We start from the raw sequence: 26,405 nt of genomic DNA on the forward strand, positions 1-26,405 counted from the left end.
CCAGATCCTTCCAAATTCCCCACTGTTGAGCATCAGGCAATCTGGGTGTTACCTCCTGGGATCGCCAAGGGAGCCAGAGGGAAACAGGAAAGCTTTTCATGGAGATGTACTTCCATATTTGGGCTTGACTGAGCTAGGATGTGAAAGATAGAACCAGGGAGGGAAGTAGACAGAAGGACCAGCAAAACCTTCAAATAATGAAATCCCAGACGGAGGAAGGATCATAAGAAAAAGTGACCAAAATGCTATGGAGGTTCGGAGGGGGATGACCGGAGCTTCTGGAATGCACATCAAGCACAGCTTCTTGGGCTGGAGGCACAGCTCCGTGGGAAAGTGTATGCTGCATAGCAAGGACAAGTTCTTCATCAGCACCAAAAACAAAGGAAAAAGCCACTCCTAGTGTCGTGAAGAAAGAGGCGCCATGGCTGGAGTGGGGGTGGAAAGACCTTTTAACAAGAGACTGGAATTTCAGACGGAGAACAGCCAGAGCTAAGGGGTACTTAGGAGGGTGGGGTGGGAGACACACCTGTTCCATTTGCCTGGGGTATGAGATACTTGCCATGTCATAGACAAATGGTGTAACTGAGGAATTATGGAGGGGGTGGTTCAACAGGGGAGCAACCTGGAGAAATAAATTGTGGGAAGTGGAGAATATTTAGGCAACGATAACAGTCTAGCCCAAATGCAGTATCCAGGCAAATAGAAAACAACAAAGAGTCAGTGGCTGTCATTAAAGAAGACTACTAGAGGGAGCAGCAGAATAGATCCTAGGAACCAGGAAGAAAATGGCACCAGTGACGACTCCAGGGCTCGGCAGCAGATCGTTGTCTAACTAACAGACCTGAGACCCTGGACTCATCACCTGCTCTCCTCTGCACTGGAAACATCACAGCCCCTTAGAACCCAGCCAGTTTAGTCACAGCCTGGTAAAACAATCTGAAGGACAGCAGGAGGCAGGACCGGTGGTTCTTAGTCGACAAGACAGAACATGACCACATTTATCAAAACTAAAATGAATCGGTGGTTCTTAGTCGACAAGACTGAACATGGCCACATTTATCAAAATTAAAATAGCACATTTAGGGGCAGGGAAACAGCTCAGCAGGTGAAAGTGTTTGCCACACAAGTCTGAGACCTAAGTTCAATCCCCAGAACCCACATTAAAATGAATTATTATCCCAGACGTAGTAGAGTGCATCTTTAATCTACCAGGGGTCCTACAGTGAGCCAGAAGGCAGAGACAGGAGAATCAGCTGGAAGCTCACTGCAAGGTGAACCAACTCCTAAAAAAACTCTACTTACCCTACATCCAAGTTGTGACACATGGGCATTGCTTATACACACACGTGCACATGCAAACACACACGCAGTACATATGCAAAATGAAAAATAGCACATTAGAAATACTCTCATAAACCCAGACACCGTTTTATGCCTATAATCCCAGCTGTGTAGGAGGGTAGGGCAGAAGGACCAGAAACTCCAGACTGGCTTGGTCAATGCAGTAAGATCTTATCTCATCTCTACTTGCTGCTTTTTCTTTTGGAGACAGGGTCATATGTGTCTCATGCTGACTTTGAACTTGTAGTTATGTAGCTAAGGGTGACATTGAACTTCTGATCCTTCTGCCTCCTTCCCAGTGCTGGGATGACAGGAATGTGCCATCACCCCTGGTTTTATGAGACACTTGGGACTGAAGCCAGGGCCTGGTGCATGCTAAACATGCACTCTACCAATAGAGCTACATCTGTAGCCTGCTTTTTGGTTTGTTTGTTTGCTTTTGTTTTTTGAGACAAGGTTTCTCTGTGTAATAGCTCTGGCTGTCCTGGAACTCACTCTGTAGATCAGACAGGCTGACCCTGAACTCATAGAGATCTTCCTGTCTCTGCCTCCTGAGTGCTGGGATTACAGGTGTGCAGCCTGTTTTTTAAACTTTTTTTAAAATTTAATTTGATCATGTTTTGTGTGTGTGTGTGTGGTCAGAGGCCAACTTGTGGGAGTCAGTTCTTTCCCATCATGTGGGTCCTAGGACTTGAACTCTGGTCGTCAGGTTTAGCCACAAACACCCTTACCTGCTGAGCCTTTTGCCAGCCCCTGTTTAAATGATGAGAAAATTTGAACAGCTATTCAAAGATCAGAGATAAATAAAAATGTCTACTAAGGCATATCACAGGTATAAAGAATTGTGTGGCAAAGGTCACTGACGAAGCTGTAAATAACAGATGTGTCAGGTGTTGTCTTGGCAGCCAGTTCTAGGAAATAGGTCACCGGTAACTTTCCTCCCTGATTTCTGGGAATTTATTTAACAGGTAAACAACAGAGCAAGCAGTAATTTGATATACACAATCTGTTTCAGGCTAAGTAGATAAAAGGTGGGTGGAACCAGCGAGATGGCTCCGAAGGGAAAGGCACTTGTTGACCCTGACCATGGTGGAGGACAGGAAGAACCGACTCCTGCAAATTGTCCTTTAAGCTCCATACACGTGCTCTAGCACTCCAGTGCACGTGCGCACGCGCTCACACACATACACACACACACACACACGCACACACGCACACACGCACACACGCACACACGCACACACGCACACAAATAAGATAGGGGGGAAAAAGGTAGGTGGCAGGGCTGGGCCATGTGCCTAACATCTGTGAAACCCAAAGGACTCAGATTAAATCTCCAGCAATGCAGGAAAAAAAACGGGGGAGGGGTTATTAAACATCCGTTAAAATTCAAATTTCAGGCCTCTCACCCAGTGATGCGAGCCTTTCATCCCAGCACTCAGACATGGGAATGAATTTCTGAGTTCCAGGCCAGTTTAGTGCAAGGCTACATACTGAGGCCCCATGTTGAAAACAAAACAATCTCCCCCCCTAAAATTGAATTTCAAAGTCTGGTGTGATGGCTCATGTTTGCAATCCGGCACTGGGAAGGCTGAGGCAGGGAAACTGTCATAGATTTGAGCTACGTAAGGCTACACAGTGAGCTTGTTCTAACAGTCGGGTACAGTGTAATATCTTGTTTACAAAACAAAACAAAATAAAAATATGAATTTCAGATATATCATCAACAACTTTTTAGGATAATTATATCCCATGAAAAGTTAGAGTAATCCTTACCATTAAAACTAATCCTAGCAAGCTGGGCTGTGGTGGCATAAGCCTTGAATCCCAGCACTCAGGAGGCAGAAGCAGATCTTTTTAAGTTCAAGGTCAGCCTGGTTTACTGCAGGAGTTCCAGGACAGCCAGAGCTGTTAAATAGAGAAATCCTGTCTTGAAAAACAAAAACCAAATCAAACCAAACCAAACCAAACCAAACCAAACAAACAAAAAAGATAAAAGCTAAAATACAAGTTGAGCACCTTACATTCTTACATTTTATTTGTAAGGCACACACCTTTTTTGCAGGTCAATTACTCTCTGGTAAGTAATGAAAAGGTTGTTGTAACAAAGACCTTAGAGATAATCTATCAGCACCTTCACTTCGGGAGCAGAGTGCCGAAGATCTGAGAGTGGTGTGCCTGCCGACTGTCACGGGGCCAAATGGGGCCAGATAGAAAGTCCTGTTGCTAGAGAGAATTTCCAAGTCTGTTTGTTTGCTTGAGATAAGATCCTACACTTTAGTCCAAGCAGGCTTTGAATTTCCAGCAATTCTCCTGCCTCAGCATCTCAAGCGTAGGGATTACAGGCATGTTCTACTGTGCTTGGCCCAAGTCTATTTTTAAAATAACTATTTGGAGATGGAGAGATGTATCGGCCCTTATGAAGACTTGCTGCTCTTTCACAGGACCCAGATTCGATTCCTAGCACCCACATGAGTGTGTTACACGAGGCTCACAAGTCTGTAACTCTAGTTCCAGGGAATTCAAGGCCCTCTTCTGACCTCGGCAGGCAAAATGGCCACACACATTAAATAAATTCACTAAGTTTTTTTTTTTTTTTTTTTTTTCGAGACAGGGTTTCCCTGTAGTTTCTAGAGCCTGTCCTGGAACTAGCTCTTGTAGACGAGGCTGGCCTCGAACTCAGAGATCCGCCTGCCTCTGCCTCCCGAGTGCTGGGACTAAAGGCGTGCGCCACCACCGCCCGGCTTTTCATTAACCATTAATATCCCCCCCCCCCAAGTTTATTTTTGAATCTAGTTTCTGGAGATACACAATTCTCTGAGGAGACTATCAAATTTTTATTGATTTTACTGTGTGTGTGTGCGTGTGTGTGTGTGTGCGCGCGCGCGTGCTGAGGACTGAACCCAGAACCTTATGAATGACAGGCACATACTCTTAACACTAAGCTGCACCCCAATCTTGAAATCAATTTTAAGTTATTTAAAAGAGGAATAAATAAAGGGATGGGAGTTTTCAGTCAGTGGTAGACCTTAGTCCTCAGTTTAATCCCTAGTACCAATACAGAAAAGGGGATGGGGAGGAGGAGAGAAGAATGGAGAAGGGAGGAAGGAAGGGAAGGGAGGAGGGGAGGAAGGAAGAAGGGGCTGGAGAAAAGGCTCAACAGTTAGAGTGCTCTCTCTTGCAGAGGACCCAGGTTTGGTTCCCAACCTCACGACAGGGCTCACAACCACCTGTAACTCCAGCTCTAGGGGATCTGACGCCCTCTTCTGGCTTCTGTGGGCACTGCACTCATCTTCTCTCACACACTAACACATAATTAAAACTTTTTAAAAATTCTTTCTTTCTTTTTTTAAAGATAGGGTCTCAGCATGCAACCTTGGTTCTCCTAGAACTTACTCTATAGACACAGAGGTCCACCTGCCTCAGGTGGGATTAAAGGCGTGTGCCAGCATGTCTGGCAAAATCTTTTTAAGGAAGGAAATAATAGACACCCTATACACATCCTATAATGTCTTTAGAAGCTATTGATGAATCTCTCTCTCTCTCTCTCTTTCTCTCTCTCTCTCTCTCTCTCTCTCTCTCTCTCTCTCTGTGTGTGTGTGTGTGTTGCATTGCTAAGGAGCAAACCCGCAGTCTCCCATGTGCAAATATACATGCTACACTGAATTATACTCTCAGACCCATGGGAACTATTGAGGAAAAGTGCACTGTTAAATTGAGCTACTCAAAACCTAAGCCATTTATTAAAAGTTTAGAAATAAAAGTTTGCTTAGGAGATGACTCCTAAAAGGAGATTATGATACTTGAGTTTACATGGGGAACACTCAGCATCCTTGCAGGTACGAGATCAATAGTCATCTCATGAAAAGAATGAATAAACTTTTCCCAGGTTGTAACAAATATCTTGAAACTAAGTGTACGATCAGCACCAAACCAAAGGTTAGGATTACTCTATATCTTCTTTGAAGAGTTTTAATTCTTATATTTAGGTTTCTGCCTCCTCCATCTTGAAGAAGCATCTCCTGAGGTAATAGGTAAAATCAGTATCTTTTCTCGAAAGAGAAATTCAGAGAGCAGAAATTATCTGCCGAATGAGACACCGCTGGTTTATGATAGCATCACAGCCAGAATTTATACTTCATGATTCCTGGACGGCAGCACTTTCTAGCACACTGTATTTTCCTCATTTTCTTTTCTTTGGTCTTATATTCTTACATCTATCTTTTCAGCTGCCAGTAGTCACCTGTCTAACATGAAAGAAAACAGGCAGTGGCGGCACACACCTTTAATTCCAGCACTCGGGAGACAGAGGCAAGCAGATCTCTGGGAGTTCGAGGCCAGCCTGGTCTACAAAGTGAGTTCCAGGACAGCCAGGGCTGTTACACAGAGAAACCCTGTCTCCAAAAAAAAAAAAAAAAACCCAAACCAAAACAAAAAACAAAAACAAAAACAAAGAAAACAAAACAAAAACCCCAAAATACACACATACATAGATATGTAAATAAAAAGAATTATTAATAAAAGATGTGTATAGCTCGGTTAGTATAGTGCTTGCCTGGAATGCATTAGGTCCTGGGTTTCAACCCCAGCATAAACCAGGCATGGTGCCATGTACCTGTAATCCCAGCACTCAGGAGGTAGAGGCAGGAAGATCAGAAGGCCAAGGCTATCCTCAGCTACATTTACAAACTGGAAAGCAGCTTGGGCTCTAAGAGCTCTTGTCTTAAATAATTCTCGTCACACTACTGGTGACGCTCTCTTCCCTCAAACTCCACTGACAACAACAGCAAAGTAAAAGTGAAGTGGCAATAGCTGTAAGGAGACACATGGAGCGAGGCGTGCGTGCACCGCACCGTAAAAGCCACTGCAGTGAGCAGGATATGCAGCTTCTCCAAGGGGAGCTTCACCTGTCCCAGAAACACCTGGTGATCCCTGATCGTGATCCTGTGAGATCTAGGGACAACAAATGGTCACAAGACTAATGTTTGGAAGGAAAATCAGGTCAACAAGCTGTTTCTAGCGCTTTTATCAACCTTCTATGAATCTAGGGGAGTACTAAGAGTTAAACATGAGAATAAACTAAAAACACAGATGTGTCCACATAAAGAGGATATTTGGTGAGCTAGAGTTGATGGCAGTAACATTAGGTAGAAGCTTTAGGTGATCTCTGGTAATCCACACCCTTTTTGTGTTTTTTAAAACTAGTCTTCAGCAGGCAGCTATGTTCAAGCATGAGAAGCAGTCTGGAGAAATCTATATACAACACTTCAAAACATAGAAGAATAGGATATGTTAGTATATCTGTTTTTTTCCAGCTATGTGAATGCTGTTCACATAGGCTATGCTGAACTTGGTCTTCTTAGGCTACAAGGCAGTGCTGGAAGTGGAGACCCTCCTGCTCACCATAGTGATTATTAGGTAAAAGGTCATAGCTGCCACGCCCAGGAGGTGTGATCCAAGGTATTGTCAAATTAATTAGCATCACCGATTGAATCATTGAAGTCAGGCACTATAAAAGGACATCAGCTTGAGCAGAAGCTCAGTTGAAGCAGAGCACAGGCCTGGAGACACATCAACACTTAGTACTTGCTGGAATCAGCCCTGACATCTGCCCTAGAAAGAGACCAGTTTGGTGAACAGAAACATTTCCCTTCTTTGTGGCTTGGATCTTCAAGTCACAAGAAAGACCCTGAGGTGCCATATTCGAATATTTCTGAGGATTCTCAGCAGAGTATCTTCACTCACATCTCAAAGACTCCTTTAAGCCCCTTTCATCAAAAAATGGTGGTGTAGTAGAAAACATGGAGTTTATTCCAAGCCGGGTTTCTCCTGTGCAGTGGGAAGAAGTCATCTCTAACTCTGCTAGTGTTTGGCTCAACTTTTCCCCAAATGACAATGGCTCCTGCACAAAGCATGAGCTGCAAACACTCTGGGAGATGTTTACCTCATGGTTGAAGCCAAAATTACAGAGCAATGAGCAGATGATTTCTCAGCTGGTCTTGGAGCAGTATCTCAAAATCGGGCACTCCAAGGACAAGTTTGCCATGAGAGAGCTGTGGGAATCAAGTGGAAGAAACCTGGGGAAACTCATGCAGGGACTGACTGACAAGTGCTTGAAGCCTCCTGTCATGTTCATGTCTCCATGCATGGGCGGGAAGCCATCTTTTCTGAGCACAGGACATTAAAAGAAGTCATCAAACGTTTAAAGAACAACAATTGGCAACTGCATCAACTCTAGAGAATGAAAGGAGACACTTGCCAATCTCCCAAGACAGATTATTGGCAATAGATAAATTTCCTGATTTCAATGAGGGAGCTGTTTCTGATGCATTCCATCTGGATCTCAGAACACGTCAGGACACTGCCAGGTATTGGGAAGAATATCAGATTGCAGCTTCTTCTGATGTCTCTATGGTGGAGGTACAACCAGGGATTTCCTCCAAGCCAGTGCAGACTGAAGACTTCCAGAATCATGCAGCAAACTGCACAGGTGAGGGTCACCACGAGAGATTCCACAGAGACACAAACAAATACAAATGCGAGGAATGTTTCAGATCCTTCAAATATCCCTCTAATCTTTCAGTTCACAAGAAAGTACAAAAGAAGGAGAGGTCATTTGTATGTACAACGTGTCATAAAGGCTTCTACACTCACTCAGACCTGACAGTCCATGAGATTACACACAAGGAAAAGAAGCCTTTCAAAGCCTTCCTACCTGTGGAAGGCCGTTCAGCCATAAAACCAACCTGCTAGCTCATGAGAGGATACATACAGGAGAGAAGCCCTATAGTTGCTCCAAGTGTCACAGTAGTTACCGCCAGTCGTCCACATACCACCGCCATCAGAGGAATTGCCACAAATCAGACTGAATTGTGTCCTTCTTCACCAGTAAGAGACAATAAAAACTTAGAGGAAATCAATAAATCAGTTGAAGGATGTCGGGAAACCCAAGACAAAACAAACATTTGAAGGAAACCAATAAGACTGTTCAAGAAATAGAAGCAATAAAAATAATACAAACTAAGGGAATTCAGGAAATGGAAATTATAGGTAGGCAAACCGCAATTACAGAGGAAAGCATTGCTAGCAGAAAACAAGAGATGGAAGAGAGAATCTTATGCATTGCATACAATAAATACTACATATTTTGTTTACAGAAAAATTTAAATCTGCGTTTCTCAACACCTCTAGTGTTTGAATGACTCCTTAATAAGTGTCAACATATCAGATATCCTGCATATCAGTTACGTATGTTGCTATTTATAAATGTAGAAAAATTATCATTCTGAAGAAGTAATAAAAATAATTTTACCACTGGGCCACTGCAACAAAAAAATAGAAGAATAGAGTAAAAATATGAACAACATAATAATCTCAAAATATTGTCCAGAGTCTCAAAGAATTACTTGTAGCTTAGGAACAACAACAAATTTGGGTGGCACCATTCCATGTGCTAGAATCCCAGTCTCAAAGGTATGTGTGTGGGGGGGGGAGGGGGAGGGAATGGCTGGGGCAAGCGTTAAGCATTAACGCTTAATTAATTGAGCATTAAGCGTTTACCACTCTCCACATCCTGCCTGAAGATGCAACCAGCTAATTCCTGCTCCTACTGCCTTCCCTGACTTAACAGACTGCATACCCTTGGAATCATAAGTCAGAAACCAAAGCAACCAGCCAACCAACCAACCAACCAACCAACCAACCAAACAAACAAGCCCCTTCCCTCGTTAGGTTGCCTCTGACAGGTGTTTAGTTACAGCAAAGAGAAAAGTAACACGCCAGACTAAACCAGAGCTCTAGAAGCAAACACAAGCTTTTTTAAGGCGGTCCCTCCCTGGTCCCACCTTACTTCTTTGGTACTGACTTCCCTAATCGTGTTTCTTGGAGGCCCAACCTCTCTTCAGTTCTCAGAATAACCTAGGTTTAAAGAAATATAAAAGCAGCTTGTGTGTTCACATGGTGCCTCCCTATCAGGAGGTCCACTTTGGTGTCCTTCCCTGGTTTCTTTTCTAGGAAACATTCTTGTCCTTTGCCTCCTTTAGGCAGCCAGGAGCCCCACCCTGTTTTGCCAGCAGTGCTGGAATTGTGCATGTGAACTTCAGGCCAGGCCCTCTGTGCATTTGGAGGAAAGGATTTCAGGTTTTATTTTAATCTCGCACAATAAGAGAGGCAAGTACACTCTCTTTTGGTTTCCCACTGAAGGAGGAAGGTTCTGGAATAGGAGGAAGAGAGGTCCAGGTATTCAACAAACAGTCCAATGGTTCTAGGCCCTGCCTCCTGGCTTCTCTTTCACTACATTATCTGTATGGATTTATTGGAAAGCACTTCCAAGAAGTGCTAGCAAGTCAGTCTGATTCATGCTCCTTAGTGGACAGTAGAGTCTACTTCCTTGTTCAGCTAAATTATTAAAGCCATAGGCTTTCTAATGCTACACTGCTGCTACGATAAAACACTGAGAAAGACGGATTTTATTTATTTTTTTGAGGCAGGGTGTCTCTGTAGCTTTGAAGCCTGTCCTAGAACTAGCTCTGTAGACCAGGCTGGCCTCGAACTCCCAGAGATCCGCCTGCCTCTGCCTCCCTAGTGCTGGGATTAAAGCGTGAGCCACCACTGACTGCCCAGCTAACAAAGATGCTTTAATTGCTGACCGCTTAGAATGATGGAGGCTACTAAACAGAGTGAGAAGTCAATAGATTCAGAAAGACACTGGCAGGCTGAGGCTAGGACTCTGGCAGAGCACCTGCCCAGCAGGCTGAGGCCCTGAGTTCCATCCCCAGCACCACAAAGCAAGCAAACAGGCAGAAAACAGGTGGACACCTTTAGCACTCCTTTAGAACTTTTTACAAGGGTAAAACCAGCTGGCAAGTTAAGGATTCACATTTTAATTGACGAAAATGATGAGGCTTTAGGGTTCAGCTGACTCACACGTGCTCAGTGGACAGCTGACCAATAGTAGGCACGAAGGCTGTCGCCATCAACACCTATTCTCATATCTATACTTTAACTCGTTTATTTTTTTCTTCAAAATGCAGCATGATTTTCTTATTCTGGACATTTAATAACAACTATGGAACTGCTTCTTCTTTTTCTCTGTGTGTATATATGTATGTTTTCTTGTTGGTTTTTTGAGACAGGGCCTTACTACGTAGCTCTGGTTGTCCTGGAACTATCTATGTAGATCAGTCTGGCCTCAAACTCACAGAGATCTGTCTACCTCTGCTTCTACCTATGAGTACTGAGATTTAAAGGTACGCGTTTCCGTGCCTGGCTCTCTTTCTGTTTTTGACACAGAGTTTTTCTCTGTAGCCCAGGCTGGGAACTTAAACTCCTCTTGTCTCTGCCTCCGCAGCGCTGGAATTATAGGTGTGCATAATTGGGCCCATCTCGAAACAAGCATGTTAATATTATATGACTCCTTAAATCAGCAAAAGCTACCTTTAAAGGAGCTGTGTAAGTAATCATTTAGTTCTCTAATGGCTGAGATTATGCCTTCTGTCATGTTGCTATGGTAAAACATGTTGCTATGATAACACACGACCAAAAGCATGTTACAGGAAAGGGTTTATTTGGCTTATAGGGCACAGTCTAGCATTGAGGAAAGCAAAGAAACTCAAAACAGCACCCTGCAGGAGGAGCTGAAGCAGAGGTCATGTTTACTGGTTTGCTCTCTATGGCTTGCCCAGCCTGCCCTTCTTACAGCACCCAGGGACCACCTGCCCTAGCGCCACCCACGGTCTCCCGTCAATCATTAGTTAAGAAAATGCCCCACACATGTCTCCACAGGCTAGTCTGATGGAAGCAATTCCTCAGTCGGGGTTCCCTCTTTCCAAATGACTCGAATTCGCGCCATGTTAACAAAACCTAGCCAGCACACGCTTTCCTTGAAAACGGTTTTCCCCACAAAGGGTTTATTTGGGTGTGTTCTTCTGGCTAAACATATCCCTGAAATCAAGCACCGATGCTCAGAGCCACAAGAGCAAACAGCTGACCACGCACAAGGCACTTTAAGCTGGTGATCTTTCAAAACACACTAACAAAGCAGTGACCTACTTCTCTCTAGGAAGTCAGGACCTAGTTCATCCCCTTTCTATCTTTGAGCCTTACCTAGCATTGCCATTTTTCTTTTATTTTTATCGAGCATTGCCATGTCTTAGATGTGTGACTTCAAACTCTTAGTTTCTCCAAGCTCTTGCATCTTTGTGTGCAACAAAACAAAGTTCATAAAAGCTGTCTCATAGAGTTAGCCTACAAATTAAGTGATAGGGCCTTTGGAAGTCTGTAGCCAGGAGTATCTATTTCACACTTTGAAAGTACAGAGCAGCCTGGAAATATATTGGTTGGCGTCTATACACTGCAGCCAGATGGCCTCAGGGTGAATGCAGGTTCTGCAGCCTGGCGGCAAAGCAAGCTTGAGCAAGTGACTCAGCCTCACTGGCTCAAATTTTTATCTGTAAAATGGAAAATAATTGGGTCACCGTCAGGATTAAGCAAGGCCATGTACTGAGTACTTTTTGGCACCGACAGTAAGGGTGTCATATCTACTTATTATCACCACAGGTTACAGGTCGGCTATGAAACCTCCTTCTCCCCCTTTCCCTTCGTTTCTCTCCGTGATAGATCTAGAGAGTCTGATGGAGGAGAAGCTGAGGGGCTTGCACATTTTTATGGACTAAATTGCACTTTCCCTCAATTCATAGTAAGTTAAAGCACTATCCCCCAAAGGTTCTGTTCAATGTGGTCACAAGGGTGAGGTCCTAGTCTTTTTGTTTTTGTTTGTTTGTTGAGACAGGGTTTCTCTGTAGCTTTCGAGCCTGTCCTGGAACTAGTTCTTGTAGACCAGACTGGCCTCAAACTCATAGAATCCACCTGCCTCTGCCTCCTGAGTGCTAGGATTAAAGGCATGCACCACTACCGCCCAGCGAGGTCCTAGTCGTAAAGAACAGGAGACCCCCACCTGCCTGCTCCAAACATGAAGGCACAGTGTGATGGTGGCCATCTGTAGAGAGGAGGACCTTTACCAGAAACTAGCCTTCACACTTTCAGTATGAAGAACTGGGGGAAACACATTTCTGTTGTTTAAGCCATCTGTCTGTTCTGTCTGTGGTATTTTGTATTGGTGGTCCAAGCAGAATAAAACAGGTTTTGAGATCATGAAATAATAACTAAAAATGTGAGTAGCTTTGGGACAAGATACTAGGCAGTAGCTGGATGGCATTTGCTAGTGTGCTAATTAGTGGTTGTTCTTGTCAATTTAATGCAAACTGGGTTCACCTGGGAAGAGAACTTCAATGGAGAAAATGCCCCCATCAGAGGCCTGTGGGCTTATCAGTGGGGCGTTTTCCTAACTCATGAATGAATGTGGGAGGGTCCACCACATTCAGGTACTCCTGATCTTTTCTCCCTAAGTAGCTTTTAGCTTTGTGTGTGTGTGTGTGTCTGTTTAATTACAATAGAAAACAAATTAGGATGGTTAGAAAAGATTATTTTGAAAGGATGGCCAATAGAAATATGGACACAAAAGGTTATTCTGGAGCTAGGGAGATAGGGGACCAGAGCTCAGGTCCCCAGAATCCACATACATGCCAGCTGGTGGTTTGTCATCATTCTAGCACATAATGTCAACCTCAGGCCTCTATATGCATACATAGACAGGTGAGCATGCTCATAAATCCGTGTGCCACAACACATGAGAACACACGCCCATTCACACTGTAGCTCATAAGCATCCGAATAAACATGTACAAATTTTCAAAAAAAGCTACTCTGGCCTGACGATCTGAGTTTGGTCCCTGGAAGCCACATGGTGGATGGAGAGAACCGACTTCCACAATATATCTTCTGATCTCAACATGAATATCATGGCATGCATGTATACACACATAGACACACATACAATAGCATGAATGTATGTTATACATGTGGACATACAACACACAGTAAATATAATTAAAAAGTAAAAAAAAAAAGACCCATAAAATCTTATTCACAACAATAACAAAACCGAGATTACTCAAAATAAACAGCAAGAATGCTTTCACTCCCAGTGAAGAAAGCTGCCGCAGGGCTGGGGTGGGGGCCAAGGAGGCAGCACTTGCTGAGCACCACAAACAAGGCTCAGGTTTGGTCTCCAGCACAGCAAAAACTTTCAAACCAAGTAAAAGAAAAAAAAATAAAACAAAAAAACCGAAACTGCAAGTCTTATTCTTTGACCTACTAGTTTATTATTGGGTACTCTTCTAAAGGCTTAAAGGTTTACTAATATATCTCAAAATTGCAAATCATTAGAAAAATCAAAATAGCAGGAAAATATTAAACAGATGATAGTAGATCTTGCCTATGTTGGCTTTAAACTCATGATTCTCCTTGCTCAGCTGGTATTATAGGTGTATACCTCCATGCCCAACTAATTCTTTTTTTTTTAAATATTTATTTATTTATTATGTATACAATATTCTGTCAGTGTGTGTGCCTGCAGGCCAGAAGAGGGCACCAGACCTCATTACAGATGGTTGTGAGCCACCATGTGGTTGCCGGGAATTGAACTCAGGACCTTTGGAAGAGCAGGCAGTGCTCTTAACCGCTGAGCCATTTCTCCAGCCCCCCAACTAATTCTTATTTTTTTTTTCCAAGACGGGTTTTCTTTGTGTAGCCCTGACTGTCCTTGAACTCAGGCTGGCCTCAAACTCATAGAGATCTCCTCCCCTCCCCCCCGCCTCTGCTTCATGAGTATGGGGATTAATAATTACGGTATCTTTGTAGACGCTACAGAGCTGCCCAGGACTCACGCTGTCTGTGGATGACTTTGTGTGGGAAAGGTCCTCCTATTGAAATTATCTAAAACAATCCCCGCAGATCAGTCATTGTAATCTATTTCCCTCTTGTCTAGAGCAGTCACGCCCTGCCCTCATTCAATAATATGCAGGTTCTAATCTTGTACGATCAAGAAACAAGCTGTCCCACCCCAACCCAAAACAAACTGAGATCAAGTTTGTTGGGAAGCCACGGAAAATACAGACAGACAAGTGATAAGGGTGACGGGTCTCTTCCGCTGCCGACCGGAGAGCCCTTGACTTGGCAGGTCTTCCTGAAACCATACAAGAGAGAGCACTTCTCGGACAAGTGAGTCATGTCTTCCTCCTCCGTGTGTTCCAAAATATGAAGTCACCTTTGTTTGTAAAGTTACCCATTCACCATAGACACTGATTGGTGCTTCCCTGCCAACACTAAACTAGGGTTAGCTCCAGAACAGTGAGCAATGACAAACACTGAGAAAGACATTCTAGAAGAGATACAATCCCTTTATCTACCACTCTGGCTCAGCTCAGAGGGTGACGACACTGTCACCAAACATGATGATATCTGAGTTCCATCCTTGGAACCCACAGGCTGGAAGGAGAGATCAGATCCCCATAAACTGTTTTCTGACGTACCCACACACACACGCACATGCACAGCACACACACATACACACAAAATAATCAAAAGCCAGCAGAGCAAATATTAAACACCATATGTTTATGTGCGTACATATATAAATACAATTTCAACTTTTAAAAATGTCTATTTGTTTTCGTGTAGTTTGTGTCACAGGATGACATACAGGAATTAGTAAATCTTGGGATTATACTCAGGCTGTCCAGTTTGACAGCAGGTACCGTTAGCCCCCTCCTTACCCACTTACTTTTTTTTTTTTTTTTTTTGAAAAATAGGGTCTCATTCTGCCACTCTGTTGCTTTAGGCTGGCCTTATACTGTTGGCAGTATTCCTACTTCAGTCTTCCAAGAGGCAAAATATTTTAAGAAACATTTGAAAAATTATTACTTGGGAATTGGGCCTGGTAGCACACGCCTTTAATCCCTGCACTAGGGAGGCAAAGGTAGGTGAAGCTCTGTGATTTTTAAAGTTAGCCTGGTGTATACAGCAGGTTCTAAGACGGCCAGGGCTACATGGTGATACCTTACCTCAAAAGTAAATAAATAAGCCACAAGCACAAACCCCAGCACGTGGATAAACTGATGAGATATCTTTAAGTGCCCAAACTTGAAATTCACAAAATCAACTGGTACAGTCCCAGATTTCATGACACTCACAAACCCATTCCTTGATTTTGTAAAATTAAATAGGTAAGCAGCAACAAATATATTTACATAGGAAAATAAATGGTATTTAAAAATTTTTAGTTCCTTTATTTTTTTTAATTTAGTTTTTTATTTTTTGGTTTTTTGAAACAGGGTTTTTTTTTGTAGCCCTGGTTGCTGTTGAAACTCATTCTGTAGACCAGGCTGGCCTCAGACTTACAGAGATCTGCTTGCCTTTGTTTTCCAAGTGCTGGGATTAAAGGGATGAGCCCCTACCACCAGGCAACTTCTTAACAAAATTGAAAAGAAAACAAGTAATTATGTTTGTGTTGTTGGAAAACAAGATGGTTAGTGTAGGAGAAAAAAATTAAATTGTAAAAATCCTGAAATAGTTTTTATTGTAGCCATCAGTATAAATTCCTGATTCTTCCATCTCTTTAAGAGATAGACATCTGCGGGGCGCACACCTTTAATCCTAGCACTCAGGAGCCAGAGGCAGGTGGATCTCTGTGAGTTTGAGGCCAGCCTGTTCTATAGAATTTCAGGACAGCCAGAACTACACAGCTACACTGAGAAACCCTGTCTTGAAAAAACAATAAAATAACAAAAACAAAGGTAGATATCCTAGTTCTGCCCATTACCACGGTCAAGTAACGATGAGAAATAATGATTGTAGAACTGACCGCTACTGCCGTGCAGGTAGAAGTCTCTCTATGTTCCCTGCTAAGAGAAACCAAGCCTTGGGGAAATTGCTGCTTCTAAGGTACAGGAAGCTGGAGATGTAGCTGGGTCAGTAGAATACTCACAACACGTGCAGTCCTGGGTTTGATCTAAACAGCACAGACCTGTGACCCAGACTTCCGGGGTCTGAGGCAGCTGGGTGAGAAGGTCAAGGTCACCCTCACACGAGTGATCTTACTCAGGGAGCTCAACGCCAGCCAGGGACACACGTGACCCTGTCTGGAAAACCAACCAACCACACAACCAAAGTAAAAGACTTCTGAAGTTAAAAGGATTTGCACTCACTGTAGGGGTGTGTCTTTCAGGGTACCAGTGTATATCTATCGCCAGTGGGTTTCTACGTTATGGAAGGACAAATTACCTCTTGTCGATGATCGTTACCCGGGAAGGTGGAATCCCCAAAATGTCACAGCTCTGCACAAGTTCTTTCTTCCGAATCTCTCCTTGACTGTAGTAATTTCCTGAGGAAACAGATACAGTGGTACTTTTTAACAGCAGAGGCCTGGCTGCTCACTCATTCTTATCCCATCCTGTCCCCCAGGTGATCTGAACTGTTTGAAAAAGCCACGACTATGATAAGAAATTAAAGAAAACAGAACATTTAATGTCTAGGTAGTCCTGGTAGTGGGTGACTAGCAGCATACAGTTTAGCATCACCATTTACAATGCCTATGTATCTATTTATGCATGCATGGATACATAAATACATCGACCTACTAATCTATCATTCATCTATCTATCTATCTATCTATCTATCATCATCATCATCATCTATCATCTCTCTGTGCTATGCTGTGCCTAACATGTATGAGGCACTGGGGTAGAGTGCCAGCCTCACTTTTACAGGCACATAAAATAATCCTCAGATTATCCTCTCTCTCTCTCTCTCTCTCTCTCTCTCTCTCTCTCTCTCTCTCTCTCTCTCTCTCTCTCCCTCCCTCTCCCCCTCCCTCCCTCCCTTCCTTCCTAAGGTGGGGTTTCTCTAACAGTCCTAGATGACCTGGAGCTCTTGTAGACCAGTCTGGATTTGAACTCCCAGAGATCCACCTGCCTCTGCCTCCTAAGTGCTGGGATTAAAGGCGTGGGCCATTGCCTGGCCAGTCTTCAGATTTCTGAAATTTATTTAAAGGGTAGGGTGCCACTCTTGAGTATTATAAGAAAATGTTCAGATACCATTTGGGAAAATGTGATGGCTAGTTTTATGTTGACTTGGCACAAGATAAATCATTTAAGAGGACGGAACCACAATTAAGAAAATACCTCCGGTGCTGGAGAGATGGCTCAGCAATTAAGAGCACTGGTTGCTCTTCCAGAGGTCCTGAGTTCAATTCCCAGCAACCACATAGTGGGTTCACAACCATCTATAATGAGATCTGGTGCCCTATTCTGGCCTATGGGGATACATGCAGACAGAATACTGTATATATATATATATATATATATAATATATAATATATATATATAATATATATATATTATATAATAATAAATAAATCTTTTTTTTTTGAGACAGGGTTTCTCTGCAGCTTTAGAGCCTGTCCTGGAGCTAGCTCTTGTAGACCAGGCTGGTCTCGAACTCACAGAGATCCGCCTGCCTCTGCCTCCCGAGTGCTGGGATTAAAGGCGTGCGCCACCACCGCCCGGCTAAATAAATCTTAAAAGAAAAAAAAAAGCCTGCCTCATGGGTGAAAGATGCTCTCCCCTCCCCCTTTCTCTATTACCTCCTGTGGCAGGTGAGAGAACTGGTCCCAGGGTCACAAGAATGGGAGAGCTAGCCCTGACCCTCCCCATCTGGGCAGCACACTAGGGCTGACCCTGTGGTCAGGGCCATAGGTGAGCTGACCATACCACCCCCTCCCCCTTATAGCAATCAGGAGAGCCCTGTACCTTGCCTGGGCAAAACAGACAAGAGCTGGCCCTGGTGATGTGAGTGTGGGTGACCCAGATCTGAGGCCCTGAGAGCAGGAGAAGTGGCCCTGCTCCTTGCTGTATTGAGTGAGGTAGCCGAGGCAGTGCTGGAGAGCTTGTCTGGACAGTGACCATGAGGGAAAGCTGGCGGGCTGACCAACCCAGCTACCATCCAGGCCCAGAACCAGTGCTATGTGTTGGCACACCCCAAAATCCACTGTGAACTCTTGGAGCATGTGAAAGGGACAAACCTACAGATTGGAAACAGCAGGATCTCCATGACACGGAACAACAGGAATCTAAGAGGAGCCCCAGTGAGAGCCATTATCGGTGTGCCGCAGAAACCAGAGGCCTCGAGTCAGACCAACGGCTCAAAGCAATGAACACTTCGCAGTCAAGATGAAAGGACTAACGGGTGAACTGTGTGACGTAATGGGCCACACTACAGCTTCCAAGACAAGATTCTTTTCCTTTTTGTGTTTGTTTGTTTTTTGGTTTTTCTTTTAAATTTGGTTTTGATTTGGGATGGAGGTTGCAAGGGCAGAAGGCGGGTGCTTGGGGACAGGAAGATAAGTGGGATTGGAATGCATGACGTGAAATCACAAAGAATCAATAAAAGTTAAAAAAAAAAAGGAAAGAAAAAAGAGAAAAGAAAATACCTCCATAAGACTGGGCTGCAGACTAGCCTGTAGGACATTTTCTTAATTAGTGATTAATAGGGGAGTGCCCAGCCCACTGTGGGTGGTACCATCCTGGGTTGGTGGTCCTACGGGCTATAAGAAAGCAGGCTGAGCAGGTCAGTTACCCCTCCATGGTCTCTGTATCGGCTCCTGATTCCAGGTTCCTGCCCTGGGTGAGTTCCCACTCTCTCTGCTTTTGATGATGAACTGTTACTTGGAACTGTGAGTGAAACTAACCCTTGCTTACCCAAGCTGCCTTTGGTCATGGTGCTTCTCATTACAGCAATAGTAACCCTAGCCCATAGCTAAGACAGAAAACATCCTTTTATTTTTATTTATTGAGACCGGGTCTTTCTATCTTGTAGTTCTAGCTGGCCTGGAACACCCTATGTAGACCAGGCTGACAGAGATCCACCTGCTCTGAGTGCTGGGATTAAAGGCGTGCGCCAGCACACCTGGCGCATCCTTTTTTAAAGACTTTAGTCACCAGTGGCCCATCAATACCAGAAAAAGCTTATTGATATTCTTTAGTTTCCCAACGTACGTAACCACAGCCCTTATAACTAATTCTCTTCTGGAGCCTTACAAATATTAATACAATGAAGTTTTGGTGTCCCTTAAGATGCACACTCACTTTGAGCATTACCTAATTAATATAAGTCCTAATGAAAATTTCCTGAAAATAGTGCATGTATGCTTTTCATTTAACTACCCTGAGTCAACGGTCTTTGGCTTGTAGCATGTGGATAATGACTGATCCACAGAGTTTTCTGGAAGGTTACTTAATATACATTAAAGCACTCAATTAAGCAGTGCTTGCTCTCTTTCCTTTGCCACCTTTGCTTGAGATAAGATATTGATGTGTAGCCCTCGCTCGCCGAAAACTTATTATGATCAATTAATTTTGAAATGTATTTGGAAGAGAAAAGGTTCAAGTTTCTACTATTATAAAATGGGGGAGGGATAAAATGAGGGATACAGTCCTGTCGACACAGATGTACTTAGAATTGAACTATATTGAATACTTAAGACAATAAGAATTCTATAAAGACTTTCACGTATCCCATTGGAGAACTACCAGGAAATAGCGATGTGATTGACAGATCAAATGCAGCAAGTATGATTACGCATTCCCAGCTTTCCAGCACTTGGGAAGCTGAGGAATATATGCGTGTCAGATCAGCCTTGGCTAAAAAGAAAACAAAGAAGGAAAATGTAAATTAAACCCACAGTAGAGTATCACTTAATATCAGCTAGGAGGGGTGATATTCCAAAATGCAAAGCTGTAGGTGTTGGTGAGGACGTAGAAAAAGCTGGGACTACGGTGCACGCTAGAGGGAACATAGAATGGTTAACTGCTGTAGAAAAGTGGCTCAGGGTTTCCAGTGCTGCAATGAAACACCACGACTAAAATGCAAGTTGGGGAGGAAAGGGTTCGCTTGACTACACTTCCATAGCACTGGTCATCATGGAAAGAAGTGCTGCTTACTGGCTTGTTCCTCATGGCTTGCTCAGTCTGCTTTCTTGTAGAATTCAGAACCACCAGACCACGGATGGCACCACCCACAAGTGGCTGAACCCTCCCCATGGACCATTAGTTAAGAAAATGCCTTACAGCTGGATCTTATGGAGGCATTTTCTTAATTGAGGTTCCTTGCTCTCTTTTGATTCTAGTTTGTGTCAAGTTGACACAAACCCAGCCAGTATAAAAAGTGTGTTGCCAGGCTGCGGTGGAACACACCTTTAATCCCAGCACGCGGGAGGCAGAGGTAGGCGGACCTCTGTGAGTTCGAGACCAGCCTGGTCTACAAAAGCTAGTTCCAGGACAGGCTCCAAAGCTACAGAGAAACCGTGTCCTGAAAAACAAAAGAAAAAAGTGTCGATTATTCAAAGATTTATTTATTTAGTTACTTTTTTGTTTTTAAGACAGAATCTGACTATGTAGTCCTGACTGGTCTAGAACTTGCTATGAAGACCAGGCTAGGTTCACCTGCTTCTGCTGGGACTAAAGTCATGTAACACCATGCCTAGCCTATTCAGAAATTTAAACTCTGAGCCAGGTGGTGGTGGCTGCGCATGAGTTTAATCCCAGCACTCAGGAGGCAGAGGCAGGTGGATCTCTGTGAGTTCAAGGCCAACCTGGTCTACAAGAGCTAGTTCCAGGACAGGCTCCAAAGCTACAGAGAAACCCTGTCTCGAAAAACCAAGAAAAAAAAAAAGAAATTTAAACTCTGTATCACAATGTGACTCAACAGTTACATTCACAAGAATCCACTTTAAAAAATTAGAAACAATTATGCCAAAGATACTTAATATCAATGTTTGTAGCATTATTATTCACAACAGCTAGAGTACAAAAATCCAAGTAAGCAGCATCAACAGAAGGATGAAAAAAAATATGATACCTACACAGTACAAAAACATTCTTCAGCCAGGAAAATAAATGAAGTGGGGATACAGCTCAGTGGCTGAGTATTTGCCTAGCATGTGTGAGGTTCTGGATTTAATCCCCAGTGCTATAACTTCTGCCTCATCCGCCAAATAGGAATAAAGAATATAGGCATGGTGCCATAAGCCATAATTCCAGTACTCTGGGAGCTAACACAGGGGGATTGTGAATTTGAGGCTAGCTTGGGCTACCTGGTAAGATCCTGATACAAACAAAACAATGTTCTGAAACATGCTACAATATTGATGGACTTTAAAAATACTAAGGCAATATAAGCCATGTATAAAATAACAGTGACGGCATAATTCTGTTTATATGAGGCACCTAAGCGGGCAAACCCACAGAAATGTAAGTAGAATTGTAGTCACAGAGGCTAGAGGAAGGAAGGAAGGGGAGTTATTGCTCAATGGGTTCCAGAGTTTCTCTCTGGAATGATGAAATAGGGTGATGGTTACAAAATCCTGAGAAGGTTCTTGCTACTGCTGAGTCGAACATTTAAGAAGTTCAAAAGAGTGAGTTTTATGTCATAAATATTTATGGCACAAATGAAAGAAACATTAGAAACATCACTCAATAAAACTCTTCCAAGAGGGCTGGTAATATGGCTCAGCAGGTAAACAGGCTTCCTGCCAAGTCAGATGACCTGAGTTTGATCATCAAGACTCAGGGTGGAAGGAGAAATAGTCCGTTAGCCTAGGTATGGCGTACACAGGCCCATACACATACATACATGCATAAATAAATAAATGCGATAAAATAAAAATACTATAAGTTATTATAAAATATAAATTACGCCTTTAAACTTGGTAGAACAACTATAATTTTTTAAAGTATGTGGGTATGTGTGTGTGGGTTTGTCCAGTGCCTGAAGAGGCCAAAAGAGGGTGTCAGATTCCCTGGAGCTGGAGTTACAGGTGGTTTTGAGTCACCTGACATGGGTCCAGTGCAGAACTCAGGTTCTCTGGAAGAGAATCAAGTGCTCATAACCATTGAACCATCTCTAGTCCCTAAAAAGAAGCACCGGGTACAGATCCACACGGCTAAGCTAGGGAGCACAAAGTCCAGAGCTACACGGCTACACCAGGGAACACATGGTACAGATTCACACACGGCTAAGCCAGGTAGCACGGGGTACAGATCCACACGGCTAAGCCCGGGAGCACGGGGTACAGAGCCACACGGCTACGCCAGGGAGCATAGGTTACAGAGCCACATGGCTAAGCCAGGGAGCATGGGGTACAGAGCCACACGGCTACGCCAGGGAACACGGGGTACAGAACCACACGGCTACGCCAGGGAACCCGGGGTACAGATCAGCACACGGATAAGCCAGGGAGCACCAGGTACAGATCCACACACCTAAGTCAGGGAGCACCAGGTACAGAGCCACATGGCTAAGCCAGGGAGCACTGCCATATACAACATTTTCAACAGACAATCTGGGCCATACTTGTGAGTGCTGTGTTTTCACTATACCCAAAAGGTTGCACTATATTTGTATTTTTACCCCCAGAAATAGTAATTTTGTTTAGTTTCTCTGACCTATTCCTTACAGATGGTCATGCTGAGGGACTTTTCCTCATGAATAGGTTTATGTGTCTCAGTGAGAACAGTGCTCACTGAGGTGAAGTTGTAAAATGTATTTCCAATACCAGGTTCTTCAAGATTCCTGATGTGTGGTTGAGCATATCTTTTCGACATCCTATCGGAGTAATCAAAGAGCTGCCATCTCCTTTTTTTTTCCATACATGAATCTTTACACAGTTCAGAGGTGCCATTTGTCACTGTAGAATTTCTCTTTGCATGCTGGGTGGTGGTGGCACACACCTTTAATCCCAGCACTGGGAGGCAGAGGCAGGCAGATCTCTGTGAGTTCGAGGCCAGCCTGGTCTACAAGAGCTAGTTCCAGGACAGACAGGGATACACAGAGAAACCCTGTCTCGAAAAACAAAAAACAAAACAGTTTCCTCAACACCGCAATAGCATGGTTTACAATAATTTCTATTATAGCTTTCTATAGTTTAATCAAATCTTCCGGTTTTACACTTACAAATCCAAATCAGGGGTTGGGATCTGGCTCAGTGGGTAGAGTGCTTAGCTAGCAAGCACGATGCCCTGGGGCTGACCCCTGCGACTTGGGAGGTGGAGCCAGAAGGATCAGAAGCTTAGGGACTTCTACAGCTCCGTGGTGGGTTTGAGGCCAGCCTCGCTTATATGAAACCTTGCATCAACACACACACACACACACACAAGCACACACATACCACACACACAAAACCAAAACTACTTTTCCAAATCTAATTCAGCTGGGGATGCAGCTCAGTATAGAGATACTAGACTCAGTCTCCAGTGCTGTAAAAACAAAACGAAACAACATCCCAACTAAGTAAATGAACAGCAAGACAGCAAGACAGCACAATTTCCTTTATGAACTTACATTTATTTATGTAAAAACCTAAAAAAAAACAATACTTAAGATTTTTTTAAAGGAAACTTCAAATGCATTGGGTTAGAAGGACAGGTGAAACTGTCACTTTTGCTCTCTCGCTTGCTCAAGACAAGGTGTTCTGTGACCCAGGGTGGCATTAAATCACTATGTGTGGTGAGGGTAACTTTGAACTCCTGACTCCTCTGCCTGGATTACAGGTATGTGCCATCACATGTGGCTTAGATCACTCCCTTTGAGGCTGAGTTCAAATGTTTCTCAAGAAGGAATATGGCAAAGACTTGCTAGTGACCAAAAAGGAATTATCTAAAATAACCCAGTAAGCTTTATTTTAAGAAATCTGGTGAATCAGATGCCTGACAAAACTCTCTGAGCATATCTGACCACATGAGATAAATGGCAAACACGTTTGAGAATATGAGACTGACGTAGCAGGAAAGTAAGGGCTATATCTGAAGGACGGAAACAAAAATAGCATGGATCCTGAGGGATTACATAACAGACGCGGGGCACTTGGAGAGCATCCGTACAGCCTTGCTTAGAGCTTCGCTGCAAACAAGGGGACATCTGTTACAGAAGAAGGACCTCCAGAAGCCTATACCTTCATTGGATGAGGAAACCAACCAAAGTGCCCACTCTAGACTGAGGTGCTTAGACTTGGTTTGAGTAGAAGGCAAAACATGAAAATTATTACCCCCGCCCAGATTTCTTAAACTCCCACTCTACTTTCCCCAGTGTGAGTGACTCAACATCTCTACCCGCATGAATTTCCAGAGCTTGATGCTTCTCATCCGCAGATGGCATCTACCTCTCTTCTTCAGAAGAGACGTGTGGCTACTTCAACAAGGAAAATGTAGCAAAAGAGATGCTGTGGGATTTCTAAAGCTGGTCATGAAAGACAACATGACTATCCTTAGATTCTCTCTCAGGACACCTGCCTGGGAACCCAGTCGCTGGGTTGTAAAGAAGCAGAAAGTCTTTTGGATACATCATATGTGGATGTTCTAATTGAAATCGCTAGCTAAGTCCCAGCATCCCGATATGCAAGAAGAGGAAAATCTTAAGGTGATTCCAATTCCCAATTTGGAGGCTCTCAATATAGTGGCTGAGAGAAACTGTGCTGACAGTATGCGAGACATTTGGGGTTGGACCCTCAACTTATACTACCTCTCTGGCCTGAAAAAAAAATCAGGTTAACAATTTGGAGTGATCTGAGGCAGGCAATGGTTTTAGGTCAACAGGGGCTGGGCAGATGGCTCAGTGGATAAGAGTACTTGCTGCTCACATAGAAGGACCTGGGTTTGAATCCCTACCACCCACATATGAAATCCACATGGCCACGATGCCTGTAACCCTACTGCTGGGGAGGGGTGGAGACAGGTTTTGTAAGGCTTGCTGTCCGACAGCCTATTCCAGGTTCAGTGAGAGACCTTGTCTCAAGAGGAATGAGGCAGAGTTATAAAACAGAATACTTGATGTCCTCCTCTGGTCTCTGCATGTGTATTATCAGTACATAAATGTGCATGTATACTACCTAAACATACACCACCCACCCACACATACAAAATAAATATTAGAAAAAGAGAATCAAGCAGGGTGGTGGTGGTGCACACCTTTAATCCCAGCACTCAGGAGGCAGAGGCAGGTGGATCTCTGAGTTCGAGGCCAGCCTGGTCTACAAGAGCTAGTTCCAGATTTTTAGAGAAACCCTGTCTTGAAAAACCAAAACCAAACCAAACCAAACCAAAATCCCAAAGCATACATGTAGAAACCCAGAATAAGTTGTAAGAAAAAAGAACAGAATCAGACATAACAACTGAGATTGGGAGTTATTAGGAGGTTTATTTGAGTAAAGAAATGATTTAAGATATCAAGTATGAAAGCAGAACAGAGATTATAACAGGAGAAACAGATTGAAGGATAGAACTGCATAAATACCATCTCAATATGGAAGATCTAAATGTAACACCATTAACAGCCAGATATGGTGGAATGTGCCTACAGTCTCAGCTACTCAGGAGGCCCAGCAGAGCAATCACAAGTTTGAAGCTGGCCCGGATAACACTGCAATACTAAGACTGGGGTGTAGGTCAGTGGTGGAATCCATGCTTAGCATGCTCAATGCTCTGGGCTCAAGCCCAGCACAGAAACCAGAACCAAACAAGACTCTTAACAGATATGAAAGAAGGCCAATAGAAATGAGACATCATAACATGATAGCCAGGAAGAATTTATGTTGTAAATATGTCCTCTTGTGACACAAGGTCAGTGAAATCCCAATGGGGTAAAATGTCAGTAAAGTTTCTTCTTGAATATGACCAACCTCATTCTAAAAATTTATTTATTTAGGAGGGGGAAAAAAAGGGCAAACAAGTGAGCACGCTCTGAACAGCAGCAATCAGAGGTTTGATCATATTGGGTAACAGTGCTATAAAAGTTTCAGTCATTTGGCTGGTGAGACAGCTTAGCAGTAAGCCCTGAGCCTGGTGACCTGCTTGAACCCTGGAATCCACGTAACAGTAGAAGGAAAGAACCCCTCCACAAGGTTGTCCTCTGACCTCTGCCACACAGAAAAAATGTCTTTTTAAAGTTACAGTACTTAAAATAGAGATGTCAGGACGGGACAGATGGCTCAGCTGTTAAGAGCAGTAACCTCTTCCATAGAATCTGAGTTCAGTTCCTAGCACTCACATGGAGGCTCACAATCATCTGTAACTCCAGTTCTGGGGGATCTAATGCCCTCTTCTGACCTCCATGGGCAC

At 43.6% G+C, this 26,405-nt stretch overlaps 1 protein-coding gene across 1 annotated transcript in view; it reads right to left on the reverse strand.

Annotated features, from left to right (window-relative positions):
- Positions 1-26,405, reverse strand: part of Pigl (phosphatidylinositol glycan anchor biosynthesis class L) — a 64,392-nt gene that overhangs the window by 32,922 nt on the left and 5,065 nt on the right. Inside the window, exon 2 of the mRNA XM_038324758.2 lies at positions 16,522-16,621. Coding sequence (XP_038180686.1) covers positions 16,522-16,621 — 100 coding nt within the window. The remainder of the gene's footprint in view (positions 1-16,521; positions 16,622-26,405) is intronic.

Source organism: Arvicola amphibius, chromosome 4, assembly GCF_903992535.2.
Source record: "Arvicola amphibius chromosome 4, mArvAmp1.2, whole genome shotgun sequence".
Taxonomy (NCBI): domain Eukaryota; kingdom Metazoa; phylum Chordata; class Mammalia; order Rodentia; family Cricetidae; genus Arvicola; species Arvicola amphibius.